Source organism: Styela clava, chromosome 6 (assembly GCF_964204865.1).
Source record: "Styela clava chromosome 6, kaStyClav1.hap1.2, whole genome shotgun sequence".
Classification (NCBI taxonomy): domain Eukaryota; kingdom Metazoa; phylum Chordata; class Ascidiacea; order Stolidobranchia; family Styelidae; genus Styela; species Styela clava.
Window position 1 is genome coordinate 10,097,368 of NC_135255.1, and position 16,501 is coordinate 10,113,868.

Here is a 16,501-nt window from a genome sequence, read left to right on the forward strand (position 1 = left end):
ACATTAGCACTCACTGTTGTGTACGTTTAATGTCATATGAATACCAGGCATAGCTTAAAGTCAGTCGGGATAGGGATATACATAACCGATGAAAATATAACAACTGTCGAGTGCTATTTTGAAAGAACACGTGCGTGGTTTTACAGTTCGATGACCCGAGACAAAGTTGTCGTTACAATTGGATTTAAAGTATATGCGCATTAGGCGGTATAATAACATCTTGGTAGCTTGAGTTAGGAAACAAACAAGTCAATGAATCAGCCGATGAGGTGTCGACCAGAAACGCGATATGACAATAACAGTCTGTTACTATCGATTTTTTCGGTACCAACGGGAATTTTCGTCCATCGGCATGCATACAGGTATATATACATGTATATAGTTGTATAAAGTGGTTTTCATTTATGTCCACCTTATATTCGTTTTCAGTTTAATTATTTGGTAAACTAAATAGAAACCTTTTATCAAGGCTTCTTTTGTCTGTACGAATTTCGAAGAAGATTGAAGAAAATCACACAAGGTACACAAACTTAATACATATATATACAGGAGTCTTGTTTAAATCTCATACGATAGTTTACCAACAAAGTCTTTACTTACCACGGATTGCAGCTTCTCGTGGTATATTGATAAATTATAGGTAATGAATATTAAAATAAATGGTAAAAGTAATCTGACAAACACGACCTGTCGCATAGTAATCGAAACCGCCGAACAGGGAGTTCTCAAACGGAACAACGTCTCAGTGTAACCACGAATTAAAATAAAAGGCGTAATTTTGGGTGAAATATCGGACTCGGAGAAAATTTTAGAAAATGAAAAAGATATTTATAGCCATCTGGCGGCTACACCCATCTTCAAATGCTGGGAAAGTCGCCGCAACAACAATCCAGCAAAACTTTCCAAATGGCCATTTTGTAGACAATAATGTGATACGTGAGCCACAATTGCCGTTTTGCATTCGAACGTATAATTTTATTGGGTAGCATTATCAAACTGAAGTTGAACTGGATTATGCCTTGCTACGCAAAACACAGGGTAGTAAATTACCCTACGTAACACGCTCTCGTAGTGAAACGAAACTCATTATCTATAATATAATCCCAATAGAAAAAAATCGAAAACTTTGCATGGTGATAGAGCTTATTTCCTGTTTCCTCGACATCACGTCTATCCACCGGTGACTAGCAACCTTTTGGTGAATTAATAGAAAGAGCTTTCGTGTTATTTATATTTAACGCTCCGTTACAATTAGGATTCGTTTTCGTGTGCGATGTTGAATAAATATACGGCATAATCGTGTTGAGGGGCTCAAAGCATCCAAAGGGGGATGTCGATAAGCGAGACAGTACCAGTCAGTCAGAATTGAACTATTATACTAATAATAAAATATTGATGTAGCGGGCTCTGTATCATACCACAAGGCTTTACAATTTTAATATATACATGGTTATTAGATCGTGCCGGTAATCAAGCTCATAAGAATTGTTACTCTGACTTTGCAGTACTGAAATATATCGGAACTACGCTATGCGTGAAAACTTAGCCTTTGGCTGCCACTTTGTGCACACGACACGCAACAACCCGATAGAGTCTGGATAGACTAACACGCGTTATGTTCACCACGCAACGAACGGTTTGATTAAGGAAAGTATTCAACAATAAGCAGTCGGCTGTATTAAAAGTCGCTGACGAGCAACAGTGGGTCGCGCTTTGTTTTCAATGGGTTTTGAATGCCCGTCCAGCTATCGTAACAATGAGATCTTTAGTTAACAGGCTAGCAAGTCGTTGTATTGCTCAGATACATATTAGGTCTACAGCGAAGATGTCACAGGCTTGGGGATATGCTTCTTCACAACTGCGTGAGTACTGCTAGAAATAATATGCATACTATACGAATAATAGATTTTAAAATCGGCGAAATTTCACTTCAGCTCCAGAGAAATGGCATGAACAGTATCCGATTGCGAATGGGAAGAATCAATCGCCTATAGATCTTGTCTGCTCCGCAGCAACGGTATGTAATTCTTCACGTTGTACATGGGGTAAATAAGATAACTACTAGACAAACACACGGGTCGATCGCCATCTGTTTCACGTATCCACGTGCATATGGTATGTTAAATCATTTGAAGACTGACTAAAAATTGACAGCAGTAGACTGGGAAGCAACCATATCGCACTCGAACAACCTGGTTCAATAGCCCTGCGGTAGTCCCGCTTGAGTGAACAGGTAATTGTTTTGCCATCGATGACGTACTATATATAATAATATCTATTCTAGAGTCTGCTTCGGGAGCCGCTGCGTTGCTATAGCTGAGTTCGCCACAAACATAAATAACAATCTTTCGTACATTACAAAAACAACAATATAAATTCATTTAGGCGTGACTTGTTCAAAGGTCATGGGTTGATAGCCTTGCAGAGCTCAATGTTAAATGCCAATTTATATTTCAAAATATTTCTAACGGTCTTTCATAGCAGTGTCCAATTTGTTATTTTGGGCACCAATATTTGGAAATGCTCTAATATTATTGCTATTTTAAGCGTATTGAATATCGCGTGCAATATTCAGTGTTAGCGGACATGAGTTTGGGGCGGCGGGGCAGAGTCTTGCTGTTTTTGTAACTCTTTTGTTCTGTTATAGGTGAAAGATTTTCCAGATTTCAATCTTTCTTACAAACCTTCTGATTTGAAAAATGTCGTAAACAATGGGCATTCTGTGACATTCTTCGCCAGTGGCGGAGCTTCAGGTAGGACACTTTCGTACAGTCTGTGAGCAAAGTGAATCACATCGGAAATTGGGTGTCAGTTAGGATTACTTTTACGATACGTACGTCTACCAACATATCAACAGTGTAATAACCAATATGATGGTCAAGATCAGCTGCTTAAATATGGGTATTTTGACATTATTTGCCATAACAAGCCAAAATATTATATACCGGTATATATTACAAATCTTGTAGCTATCAATATTTTCTCTTATGTAGTTCTATCAGGCGGACCACTAAGCAGCCAATATACACTTGAACAGTTTCATTTCCACTGGGGAGAAGATTCTAGACGAGGATCAGAGCATTTACTGGACGGAAAGAGTTTTGCAGCTGAAGTAAGTGCAGAGTTTATGTTGAAATGTTTACTTATAAATGTTTCCAACCTTAGATTGAAACAAAAGCGAGTTGGGACCAAAATTGTTACAAGATTTTGAAATTGTCAACTTGGAATGAGTTTTAATTTAATGGGAATCATAGGAATTTGTGTACCCATGGATAGCCTGCGTCGTCAATATAAATTGGTCAAAAACTGTTCCGGCATTTTAGAATCAGTATTATACTGGATAATATCAATATTATTACTGCCGTAGGCGAAGTAAGCTTGGTGTTTACATATCCCCTTAGGAGATATACTGTCATATTTTCAGGTTCATCTTGTCCATTGGAACTCCGAGAAATACGAATCTTTCGTGGAATCGCTCAATCATCCTGACGGTCTGTGCGTGTTGGGAGCATTTTTACAGGTTTGAATTGTCGGAGACATCATTTGTATGATATTTATTCGAAATTTCATACAATGATGGTTCTAGAAATTAGGACGGAATCTTATTGTATGCTTGCGCAATCTACTAGATCAGCGTTTCCCAAACTGTGTTCCGCCTTTAAATTTGTTGCCATGGCGATCTTAGGGATCGTGAAGTTGTCCCCAACTGGTGACCGTTCAATATCGCGTCACCGTCGGCCTAGCTTTTTGACTGTTAAGTTCATTATCCAGTTTACAGCAATCCTTTTGGTTTTGCTACAGGCAAACAAGTAGGTCAAAAAAATAAAGGCAAAATGTCAAATCTTCTTTCTTCATCTCTGCCTGGTTTTACTTTGAAGTGCTGAAAAAATTACTCATGTTCGACAATCTTGATTCAGCAGAAAGATAAACTGTAGGTCTGCAGCTCGAAAAATTGCAGCAAGTGCTTCTATCTCCATTAGACGTAACATTAGAGGCCGTTAACACCGTTTATTTTTATCATTTTTACCCTTTCATTTTTTGGTGTTTCGCGGGCGAGATAAAAAGTGTAAGTGTTCCGTGGCCGAAAAAGTTTGGGAAACGCTGTACTAGATCAAACGATGAAGGTCTGTGCGTATTGGAAGTATTTTTACAGGTTTGAATTGCTGGAGGCAACATTTGTATGATTTTTATTTAGAATTTTATACAATGATAGTTCTAGAAATTAGGACAAAGTCTCATTTTATGCTTGCACAATCTACTAGATCGAAGGATGACTTTGCGTGCTAAGTGGATAAGTGGCGCGCGGCGTAGAGCAGGGCTACTCAACTATTTTTACCGAAGATCCGCATACAAAACTTCAGAAATATTTGGGTCCGGTCTTACCAGAAATTATATTTCGGCATCCTTAAACACGCACTTCCTCGGCTACTAATGATTATTAGCTAATCAAGATTGTTTATTATGGCGTTATAGTTATTTTCATATTTCGAAAGGTCCGGATTCGGACCGCGGTCCGCCAGTTGAGTAGCCCTGGCGTAGACGTACAGTGTGGGCCTATTGGTATTTATATATATTCACCTAACTTATTTATTCTAGAAATCCGAAGCGGAAAACGCAAACTACAAACAGTTGCTCTCAGAAATCAAAGAAGTTCCTTTACAGGTCAGCGTGAATTTACAAATCCTTAATAATTTACAACAGGATGATAATGTACCAGAATGGGCAATCGCGATGAATTTGCTATTATGTTGCTGCGCTGCTTTTCTTAAATTCAGTCCTTATTTCAAAAAGATTTTTATTATTATTGATCGATCAAGCTCGTATGACTGTGTCAGAAACAAATACTACATGGTCCAGATTTGGATGCTTCTTGCTTATGAGCACGAATATCTTGGGTTGTTATGGCAAACCTTTTGGTTTTGAGTTTTCGCGTGCACAACATCTTATTCTATAGTAATTTACTAAAATTTCAATCTGGCAGAAAATTACTCAGTAGACCTAATAAATTATGACGAAAAGTAAAACTTTTTTTACCCAGGAACTGGAGCAAAAGTATTTTAAACAAGGTCGAACTGATAGCGAGGCGCAGTACATTACTTGTAACTTCCATACTATTATAGGCAAGCTTAACTTACAATTGCACGTTGACAAAACAAAAATGCATTATTTCATTTTCGTCACTTTGTCTACTGTCACTTCTATATTTAATCCTAGAGAATTTAGTAAATATATAATGTATACCTCAGGCACGGAGAAATATGGTTCTACCAAACGAAGCGTCCTCCATTTAGGGTCTGGAAATATGGTCACCCTACCAGCTACCATACACTAATATGTATAGGCTATTTAATGGACTTTGTTTGGCAAGCTCTTGTTGTCAACAATCTTTCATCAAATCTAAACCATTTTGCAGGATGACAAACGCGATGTGGAGCGAAAATTTGATCCACGAATTCTGTTGCCTGAAAGTAAGTATTTTTGCGTCGCGTTACGTTTCATGAAAGTTTTTGAACTCATGTTTGGGGAAATATAAGAACGACGTGCCATGCTATTTGACTCTGTTATTATAATTTTGGGATGGGTTATAAATCGCACACTCTTCAATGTCTACCAAGTTATTTGTACTGATTTTCACATTTTAGATATCAAGAATTATTTTCATTATTCCGGCTCGCTAACGACACCCCCTCTTAATGAATGTGTCCAATGGGTTGTGTTCAAGACTCCAGTAGATTTATCAGAGGAACAGGTAATTATCAACATGAACGATTTGAAGATAAACTCCTCGCATATAGTTTTTTACTATTTTTCACCGAATATCAGTAACGTTTTAAATAATATTTCAACATTTTTTTGTTTGGTTTCAATTTTATGCTATCGTTGGTATTCAGTAGGCATTAATTCCTAGTTGGCAGCCTATATGCAAGGTAATATCGTTTTTATATAACAAGTTTTTTCAATTTATAAATTTAGCCAATCATTGAATCATTTAAAAAATCAAATCCTCATAATGTTGTGACATCCTTGCAAAATTATGAATTCAAAATTCTGTTGTCTGGTTTTCCGGACCGACGGTGCGTCTTGCATAAAAATGGTAATGTATTTTCGAAATGAAAAGCAGGTTTCTAATGATGTCCGTTGAAAGTGGCGAGCTTGTGTGTTTGAACATTTTCGAAGATTGGAAAACCTTCGAACGCAAGTATTATTTACTAATGGATTGTCCGGATAACACCTTCGATACTCCTTTAGTATATTATGCTTTACAAAGTGACCTTGAAATTCAAAAAATATCTCTTACTACTACATTGTTTTTTAGTTGCAAGCTTTCCGCGATCTCCATATAGGAAAGGAAAAAGATACCCCATGTCTCTGTGACAACTACAGACCTCCTCAAGATGTTGGTACACGTGAAGTCTTTTCATGCTAGTTGACTTCGATACAACATAGTTTCAAAGCAACTTTCAATATGTTAGCAATTATATTCGAATTGTGCGTGTATGTTTGTTTATTGTGTTGGTGAATGCTAACAGCTTGCTTTTGTTGTAATTTCAAATTATGTTAATTCTTCCCACTGCAAAATTTTATGTTTTCAATGTAGTCTGTAAGAGTAATTCACAAAATATAATCCGGCATTCGCTATTAAAAGATATAAAGTTATATGTCTTTTATATCGGAGTATTCGTGTTCATTTTTTCGGGTCATAAAGCGAATGTTTTTCTGAGAGTTCTTTGTTGAGAGCGGGATGTGGGTAAATATTCAATCACCAAATTTGCACAGTGGAGCACATATAGGATGGTTCCCAACCTTTCTACCCTGGCGGAACGATAAAATTGAATAAAATGTACTCGCGGACCGGCAAAAATTGAGATGAGTGGAACAGAAAATAATAACATATATTTGCGTAATATCGGGCACTCTCTATGTTTCTTGATAAAAATGGTACACTTAGAATTATTTCACATGATGAAAAACTATCAAATAATGGTCAGGCCAAAAATTGAAATGGGTGGAACATAAACTAATAACATATATTTGCGTAATAAAATGCAATGCTGGGCACCCATTGTGCGTGAAAAGGGCACCCAGAAAATACCTCACATAAAAAAAAAACATGTACATGCCAAATCATATACAAACACAATTAACTCTAGCGAAAATTTGCTGCTTTTTCTTTTTCAATATAGGATTGCAAATGAGGCTTTAATTAACCCTCTGCAGTTATCGACGCCCCAAACAAAATGAATTTATTTTACAATGATAAAGTCGTTGCTATAACTTGGCACCAGAGTCAAAATCATGCTGTGCATCCCCTGCTTTTTTGCACGTCTCGTGACCCCCTGCAAGGTCGCAACAAGTTCATATCTTGCTTGATGCCAAGGCAAAGCTCTGCAATATTAAACTGTTCTTGACTGTTTTTTGATTTGAACGAATAAATATTCATAACCGTTTATTTGGATGGTAATATTAATAAAAATAGCATAGAGAACGGAAAAAGCACGCATGCTTATTTAAAAGTTTCTGAATCTTGCGAGATTTGACGGAGCGCTTTCGCGATGAATCGAAACCAAAAACGCAAAAAGTGTGATTACTCGGCGCTATGACGTTGCCGGGCGATTATTACCGCACTTATCAAACAGTAATATGACGGCGGAAGAAAAATTGTGTAATAAACCAACGTAACTTCGTATTCGATAAAGCGATCGAGACGGCAGAAAATAATCAAAATGAAATTTCTCGCAGACCGGTAAAAAAGCTTCGCGGACCGGCGGTTGGGAACCTGTGCTTCAAAGCTTATAAACGTCATCTTAATTCATCAGTTTGACACACCGAGTTAGATTTCATAATCTGTATCAAAAAAGAAAACGAGAATTTCGGTCGGAGTCCGAAGACTTATCGATCGAAACTGCGGTTTCGATTTATGACTCTATAGTGACACCGCGTGTCCCATCACTAATTAATGAATAACTCGCTAATTATACGACATAATTCATCCAAAATCAATAGACTTCTGGTCCGACATAAGATGAATGCACATGCAAAATTCAGATTCAACCACGCCTTCGTGAGATATCGCGTGCATCTAACAGACAGACAGACTAACAGACAAATATCTAAAGATCGATAAGTAACAAGCTAAAACGAGGATCAACGTATAATATCACCACTCTTGTAAATACGGATTCCATGAGAATGCATCGAGTCGTGACAAGTTCTTTAATGAAGATGTCTAAATTTGAAAAATTCTATTTTGGATCAGAATAGCACTTGATTTTTAAATTTTTAGGTTTCAATATTTAATGATACTTGATTCAAGAATAAATCTGACGATCCCTGCGACGTCTTGCTACCTAGATTGAAATATTTCGTACCCGAAACGAACTGGTTTCATGTTTATTGTCCTATTTCAACGAAGCAGTTCTAAATCCTGTTATTGAAGAGGATACATATGTCACACAACTGCGTCTCAGACAAGAAGGTTGCATGCTTTCTAGACTTTGGTGTCGTCTTTTTCGGAACAATATTTCTTCTTTTTTCTAAACTCGGAATTAATAAAGTTCACGCCAAAATGACAAAAAATGACTGTAGCGAATACGTAAAAAAACGTGGTTTAGTGTGTTTAATTTTACTGCACACATAGTGTGAAGTGTTTTTTTTTCACCACATTTGAGTGACATATTTTCTATTGTTCAGCACGAAATGCAATTTTGCAAAGTGCTTTGTATTTCTCTTCAAAACGATCCATAAGTCCAACTCGTGTACAATAAAGTTTCCGATACGATATGCACGATTGTTTTTTGCCAATATTCGTTCCACGATACTTTATCGAATGCCAACAATCGCGGATATCTTTGCTCCATAGTCCTGCGCATTATACTCAGTTGATTGATATATTTTAAAAACTTATTTTGTTTCAAATAGGCCTTTTTTGTAGAAATTATGTCGAATCTGTTAGGTGGTTATCTTATTCTACCTTGAGTAGTTTGTGTTTACATTTTTTTTTTATAAATTTCATATCCACAAGATGGCGAGCTGACTACCCATCGGGTAATATAAAAATTAGATTCAAAATTGCTCTTCATTGCCTCTTGCGGATAGCTTCGTCGAATTACCGTCGACATCCATCTTTATTTAAATACTATTTTTGACCTAAGAGTAAAGGCCAGGGTAATTACTGGTGAATGTGCCCGTTTTTAAAATTGAAGTACATAAATAGAAACAATTCAGTGGTATACAAAGCGCAATTTCAACATCGAGTTATCTTTTTGGACGAAAGAGAATGTTTAATCAGATAATCACACTCCTATTTTTCACTATTACATTTAAACTATAGAACAGCAATCTATATAATGTTCAGAAGGAGTATATCTCAAGTAAACTTCATTTCACTTTGGGGCCATCCTTCCGCCTTCCAGGATAAATAAACAGACATTTTCGTATTTGATGTTGACAAGTTTGAAATCAGAGTTTTGATTGGAGTAGAAATTTCAAAAAATAAAATCCGAGTAGTAATTATTTTTCCACTCCCACTTTGTCTAAATTTGGATCTTATTACCTTTTCAACATGCTATTTTTTCAATCTGAGATGGTCGACAGAATTTCCCCAAGCTAGATTTACTAGAGTGAGTATCGGACAGAACTTCAGCAAGATTTATCAGGACTGACTAGGATACAATGATGAATAAATTTTGGAAGTCTGTAGTTAATTTTATAAATAAATTTTTACAATTTATAAATATAAATTGTATCAAGAACACTTAACTTTGAAGAAGTCCGAGCATAACAATATTCCATCTATAACTTCTATTTTACTGACCCGTTCATTATAATATATCTGCTATTTTCTTGTATAGAGATGGCAGTACTCTGAAATTGCGACTCTGTAATTCGTTATTTAGAGATTCATGATCACATATTGGATATCGTTGCCAATAATCGTGTTTTGTCGTTTGATAGATTGCTCTATAGAATGGATAATACAAAGACGAGCGTATCTAATGCGTCAGAAAACGAAACTTTCTCAACCAAAATTGTCTAACGTGACTGTATGCATAATTAGGCAAAGAAGCGTAGACTGAAAGAGAGAGGAAATTCTTTAAATTGTGGAAACCATTTTTGAGATTTGCGGCTTTGAAATTATATTGTGAAAATTAGCACTCAGCATCACACCACGTGCAAATACTTTCGGTGTTTTGTTTCATAATTACGATAATTAGACTATTTATGCACTTACATTTGCAAGGCTTTTTGACCGCTAGCTTTAATTCTATGCTATTTAAGATTGAGTTCTTCAATTTGAAAGATGTTGTTTCCCGTTTCTTCGTACCATATTAATTCACGTCACAAAAACTAGAGAAAATTTACTCATCAAAGTGTGTAAAAAATAGAAATAAATCGATGATATTTTCGGGTAAAAGTATTTGTTGCCCAAGTTAAATTTTCAATGTTGGATATATTTCGTTGTTATTACATCGAGAGTAAATGCTAGTAATTGGTCTGGAAATTATACTTAAACCACTAATTGGTCATAAAATGGCTAAAAGAAAAAATGGTTCACCTTGTTTTTCAACTCTTCGACAATTTCCTCCGAATTGAGAAAAATACCAGTCATACACGCCCACCATCGCGATTATGTCACGGAAAAAGCGTTTAATTTATTGCCTCCGGTGAAAGTAGAATAAAATCGGATCAGATCAATTTAAATGACTAAGAAGCAATTCTTCGAAAAGTTCAGCATGGTATTCGTCCCACCACTAACCCTTTTTGAGTGTGAAGGTTTGAAGGGTAAACTAAGCAAGTGCGTATGGGTTTTAGGTCAATTGAATTGGGAATTCCAAATATGCGCTTCATTCTTTATTCATTTTATATTATAACTTTCTGATATACTGAAACGAATACCCAATATTATATTCATAGCAAAACCATAAAATCATATTACAGTACAATTTAATTTAATCTTTTCCACCGGAGGCTACATTCTGAGATAAAATTAAAATAACTTTTTGACAAAGGGTATATTTATGATTGCGTATTTCAGGCTATGGTATTTTAGATTGCTGACAAAGCAAGCACATTATTTCAATCAAACATCGATAAATCATCAAATACCATTGGCTGCAATGGGATTATTTCAGACTTTGCAAGAATTTATAACGATTGTCGTTTAGTTAAATGAGAACCCTTTGGCAAATATTTCAGAAAAAAAGTTCTGAAGAGATCGTAGACTCACGACGCTTCAATAAAAATATGCAGAGAAAAGTCAGAAATGACATTGAACTCACAATGAAGTAATATCGAAAATATCACAAGCTCGATGTGACCTCTTTATGGTTTCCTTTCAATGAAACTCGTCCTCGGGCTTTAGCTTAAAAGCAATCCAACTAGTTTAGTGTCAAATACTTATGATATAGTGTAATACCGGCCTACTTCTCGAATGTTCGTAATAATCTTCATTCTGAAAATGATTTTATTGTGTTGAGTAAAATGAGGAATGCGTAAGCGAAAATTATATCGTCATCTGTTATGATGATCGGTCTCAAAACGAAACATTATTGTTCTTCATATACATTAACCTATTGTTGTGGTCGCCAACTCTTTTTTCTTGTAATGATATATATATATACACCATTTCTTCCTAAATCAAGAACCTTGTTAAACTAAATTCGAGTTCATTCAACACTTTATTATTCCGCGATAAATCGAAAATTCAAAATACTGTTAATATGTCGGGTCAATTTCGGAATCGGAAACTGTATGGGCTCGATTCCGATTCGAAAACAAGTGAACTTGTCACAATACAGTCACTCGTCACTAGCTACAAGTCCATTGGCGTAAGAATGGTTCCAAGTGAGTCCCAAGTCCGAGTGATCGTCGGATTCGGTCTTACAAATCATGTCAGCAAAATCTCCAAATTAAAATTGCATATATCACTTGCATTAAAGCGAAAATATACATAGACAAAGGCGACCAAGTCATTTTATTTGTCCTATACACGATTGTGAAGTACTGTACTATTTTTATGTCAAATATCTTATAAATAGTTGCTAAGTTGGTGAAAAAATCTTATATCAGTGAATTATTACTCTTCAAGACATACAATATACTGTGCGGTCCATGGAATTGATACACCCTTGAGAAATTTGATTCATCTTGGGGTTACTTTGTTACATAATATTTTGCCACGAATTACTATGCTATTGTCGTTCTTCTACCATTACATGTTGAAAGCACTAATCGCTTCAAGTCCAGCTAATGTACGAACGTGTGACCTGATTATCACAATTAAAGATTACATGCTGTGATACTTGTACTGTACGGTTACACTATTACAGCAATTACAATCGATGATAAGATTGTCAAAATAATTGTCAGAAAAGTTAACAAAGACATTAACTGATCAATATGGATCGTAATTAAAAAATCATATAGGCACTGGCCGTTGAGTCGGCTATACCAGTTTTAAGATCGGATTAAGGTCGGCTATACCAGTTTTAAGATCTCTATTTTATGGACGGTATCATCCATAATTTGCGGCACGTGAACAGAGTATCAAACTTGTAATATTTGGATAAAAATTTATATAATCGCCTCTCGGATTACAAAATAGATCACGGTTTCAAATTGGTACAGGAGAATTGACAATTTGACTAGATGGCGTAAAAGTAAAATATTATTCATGTCTTGCAGTGATATAAAACGGCGAAGTCTGACATCGCATTACAATCATCGCGCAATTAGTTGTCTTGCGTCTCTTTTTAAAAATGAGGAAAAAAAAGTTTGAAAAAACTCGTTCTACATAATTCTCAAATTTTACCATTAAAACGAGATGGTCGGTAGATGGTCGGTAGAATGGTCTCGAAACGTAGTGACTCAAAATACTTTTCTTTACCCACATATTTTCGATAACAAATATTTAAGTAAATCATAAAAAAGTCATCAAAACACTAAGAAATCTCAGAAAACAACTTGAATAGTGCTTCACACGTGGGCCATGCATGACAATTCATTCTAATCTACAAACAGCAACTTATTTTCCGGGACACACAAGTTCGTTTTACCAAAATAATCAATTCTCCAAGTTATAATAATTTCGATCATAGACGAATGACCATCTCCTAATATTCTTCCATTTTTAAACGTTCATGATTGCATCTTGGTGACATATTGTTGTCGCAGAAATGATGATAGATGCAAACTGGAATAAGCATGGTAATTTAAAACCACAATTACGTACGATAGCATCAGCTATTTTACTGTTTTTTGAAGTTACATTATACAGACAAGATACAATTGATTCGTGAATTTGTAATATTACCTTTATGCATATATTTCTGTTACGTACTGTCAGGCCAATTTGGGTCTTATCCGGACAACCTTATGTCAGTTTAGACAAGACAAGTGATAACCTAAGGGTCGGCTTGATGAATTCGGTTACGTATTCATTTGACTATTAAACAGCTCTCAGATGAATAGTGGTTGTCCCTCTGTCATGACCATTTCAAGCAAAACGTTGAGTCCAAGCTCTCGATATGCATTGTTCACTACAAAATACCATTTTTAACAGAGATATATACAGTTGTATAGCACAGACCTATACTTGTATAGACTCCAAGTCCTATCCTAGAAATCCGTACGAATTACATTGCAAAAGATAAAATTGTAGCTAGTATTGAGAAACCATAGACTTTATTGTGATATCTAATCGGATACGTTGACAACTATCATTAATAACGACAGTTTTTATTTAAATTCACATTTGCATCTACATTCTTCAGTAACAATTTTTAATCTTAATAATTATGTAAAATTTTACTAAACATTTTACGGACCTCCTGAAGTATCCGCACCAAGATGGCGCACAACCTGAACTCAGGTTGTGTACCAGGTTAGGGTTCAGGTTATGCGACATCTTGGTGCGCATACTTCAGGAGTACCCATTTTATTAATAAAGACACTGGCCGTATTCATCATGCTGATGTGGCCATACCAGAAGTCATTAGACGATATATGGTTGGAGCACATAAACGTTTACTTCTCTTGCATGATACATGAATAAGGCATTGATAAATCATGCTTAACGAAGTATGATATTGCCATTATTGGAAGCATATCAACATTCTAAATTCGATGGGAAATTGATATTGCCTGCAGAGGGAAGAGCGAGAATTAAAAAACATTAATCGTAAAATTGACACATTATGTTATCAATGATAGGGCGAAACAATTAAACTTGACAGTAAACGACACAAACACATCATAACCATCTATAATTTTTGAATTATATGATTGTCATTAATGATATATGTACCGGAGGCAGTATGATTTATAATTTTGATTGATTAATTTTGAATTGATTTATTGCTTTGACATGAGGTCAACTAGGTTCGGTTTTGTCTTGATTGCTGAAATGATAATTTAGGCGAAATAAAATATCAAATTCACAATGACTGAAAAAAAAAAAAAATATATTAGTTTTCTCATCAAAAGGCTTTCTAAATGTATACATCCTTCCTGATTTCGGTTTTCAATAACTTGTAGGAAATTAATATAATATCAGCGTCTTATAGCGTTGCATTAATTTTCTTTTATAAAGATAGTGTGTGTTTTTCAACTTTGTGGAAAGTAAGAATGTTTAATCGGTTTATAGTTTTACAGTGTTACAGCGTTACAAATAATTTGATAGGATTTGCATACTTCTAGTTTACCATTCGCCGTCAAACCAACTAGTCAAGCTTATCGTGTTGAAGTACAAAACTATTACTGGCATTTTTGGGTACTCCCGTAGTATGTGTACCAGGTTAGAGTTAGACCATAATTTCATTCCGATTTTTCTTATTTTAGTTCTATTACGAGTTCGGGGACTGTCTCAGTTAGCCAAATAAATATACCCCCTGCCCGTAGATTTCAGTCCCGTTGCACAACTTGATGTAAAATAGACGAACAAAATTAGTTACCTTTATATTGGTACACATACTTCTGGAACGCCCATGTTTGTTCATAGCAAAGTATATTACCGTGATGGGATCAATTTGGGTCTATTGAATAAGATCCAATACATGCCATTGAAAGTATAATCCCATGTTATCCGACGTATACATGATCTTGAATCATTACTCATTGCTGTGGAAAATTTAATAATGCAGTGGTAAAATAGTGTTTGGTGTAAATATGCCGCTGCCGGTTGCTTACCACAACCTTTTCGTTCCCAGGAAATGATAAAAACTTGCTTTGCGACTTGTTTAATACATAATTTATTTATGACTAGACACCGTTTGCCTTGTCTCTGAAAAAGCCATACATCCGTCACAATTTGCAGGTTGACCGCTATATAGCGCCAACGCATTCTACTCACGCCTCGTACGGGTCAAAATACAGCAACAAATAAAGATTAAATTAATTGAGCTTTTAAAATGCACCATATTAATAATCAAAATTTCCAAATGAATTGCCATTGAAATACCGAATGAATAAAAAATGAATACTGGAAGACATTCCATTAATTCGTGCCTGTCTGTCTATGTTTGAGGTTTTTACACGTTATTTGTAGGGTTATATGAAGGCGTTTGCCATCAAATTCTTTCTTCTCCTATTGTAATCGCCTCAAGACTCAAAACAAATTTTGCTTTTCCGGCTAAAAATTCCGTATAATCTATCTCATTAATCGGACCAAAAATGGAGCAAAAATAAACTTTTATGAAGATGTAGATTAAGGGAAATTCGAATAAATAGGACTTTGATAAATTTATTTCATATTATATACACATAACTCTTACTAATCGTTTTGTAGTTTGAATGAGAGTTTATATACAATATAATTTCTACATTTATTACACTTTGCATAGTAAGATATTATTCAATAAATTACTGTATATAATATTGACAATTGTTTTTGACAACCTGCTGCCTTTAATATAAATTTCCGCGGTTTGTATTTAAAACCAATACGCTGAATGTTTGCTGCTACAAAGATGTAAACTCCTGATTATATTACCAACTACCTAAAAGTGTGTTTTCACCATATAGACAAGTGTGCCCACTTCAGTTCACATCACAAATTCATTCCTTTCTACATGCAACATTTCACACCTTGGGATTAGTGGATATGAATATACAAGCTTTGATGCAAATATAGGATGTTCACAAAAAAACTGTCAGTGAAGCAATTGACTCGCGCATAAATGACATTTGTCGAGGGACAACAAGTAAATAAATGCAAACTTGACTGTGAAAACCTAACTAACTATTAGTCGGGTCATTAGTTCAATTTCATGTTTTTATAAACAAATTTTAAAACCGTAACTGATAGTGGTTTGAGTTCACAGACATGTGATTATGTACTTTGGGTTGCAGAGTGACCAACCTATGTTGTCAAATACTACTTAGAAAACTATATTTGGATTAAATCGTCTAAAACATTTGGTAATTTGACATTCATTCGCCACACTTTCCAGAGTTGTATTTAGTTACATCATTATCCAGAGTTTGAATTACAGGCCAGATAAAA

General features: G+C 35.3%; 1 protein-coding gene across 3 annotated transcripts; it reads left to right on the plus strand.

Moving 5' to 3' along the window:
* Positions 1-377: 377 nt before the first annotated feature.
* LOC120330673 (carbonic anhydrase 2-like) lies at positions 378-6,657 on the plus strand. 3 transcript variants are annotated; one of them, XM_039397557.2, is made up of 10 exons: positions 378-520; positions 1,770-1,862; positions 1,935-2,017; positions 2,648-2,753; positions 2,994-3,112; positions 3,425-3,520; positions 4,597-4,662; positions 5,414-5,468; positions 5,643-5,749; positions 6,317-6,657. In XM_039397557.2, the coding sequence occupies exons 2-10, from the start codon at positions 1,826-1,828 to the stop codon at positions 6,425-6,427; spliced, it is 780 nt and encodes a 259-aa protein (XP_039253491.2). In that variant the 5' UTR covers positions 378-520; positions 1,770-1,825; the 3' UTR covers positions 6,428-6,657. The 3 variants fall into 3 exon arrangements, with proteins under 3 accessions (XP_039253491.2, XP_039253492.2, XP_039253489.2); XM_039397558.2 differs by lacking the exon at positions 378-520 and adding an exon at positions 622-640; XM_039397555.2 differs by lacking the exon at positions 378-520 and having other exon boundaries at positions 688-1,862.
* The last annotated feature ends 9,844 nt before the right edge of the window (positions 6,658-16,501 follow it).

Excerpts from the sequence above, each read along its gene's own strand:
- LOC120330673 (XM_039397555.2), top strand. The coding sequence starts at position 1,757 with ATGAGATCTTTAGTTAACAGGCTAGCAAGTCGTTGTATTGCTCAGATA. Across the intron at positions 1,863-1,934 it reads ATATGCTTCTTCACAACTGC|CTCCAGAGAAATGGCATGAA; the intron begins GTGAGTACTGCT and ends ATTTCACTTCAG. Across the intron at positions 4,663-5,413 it reads TCAAAGAAGTTCCTTTACAG|GATGACAAACGCGATGTGGA; the intron begins GTCAGCGTGAAT and ends ACCATTTTGCAG.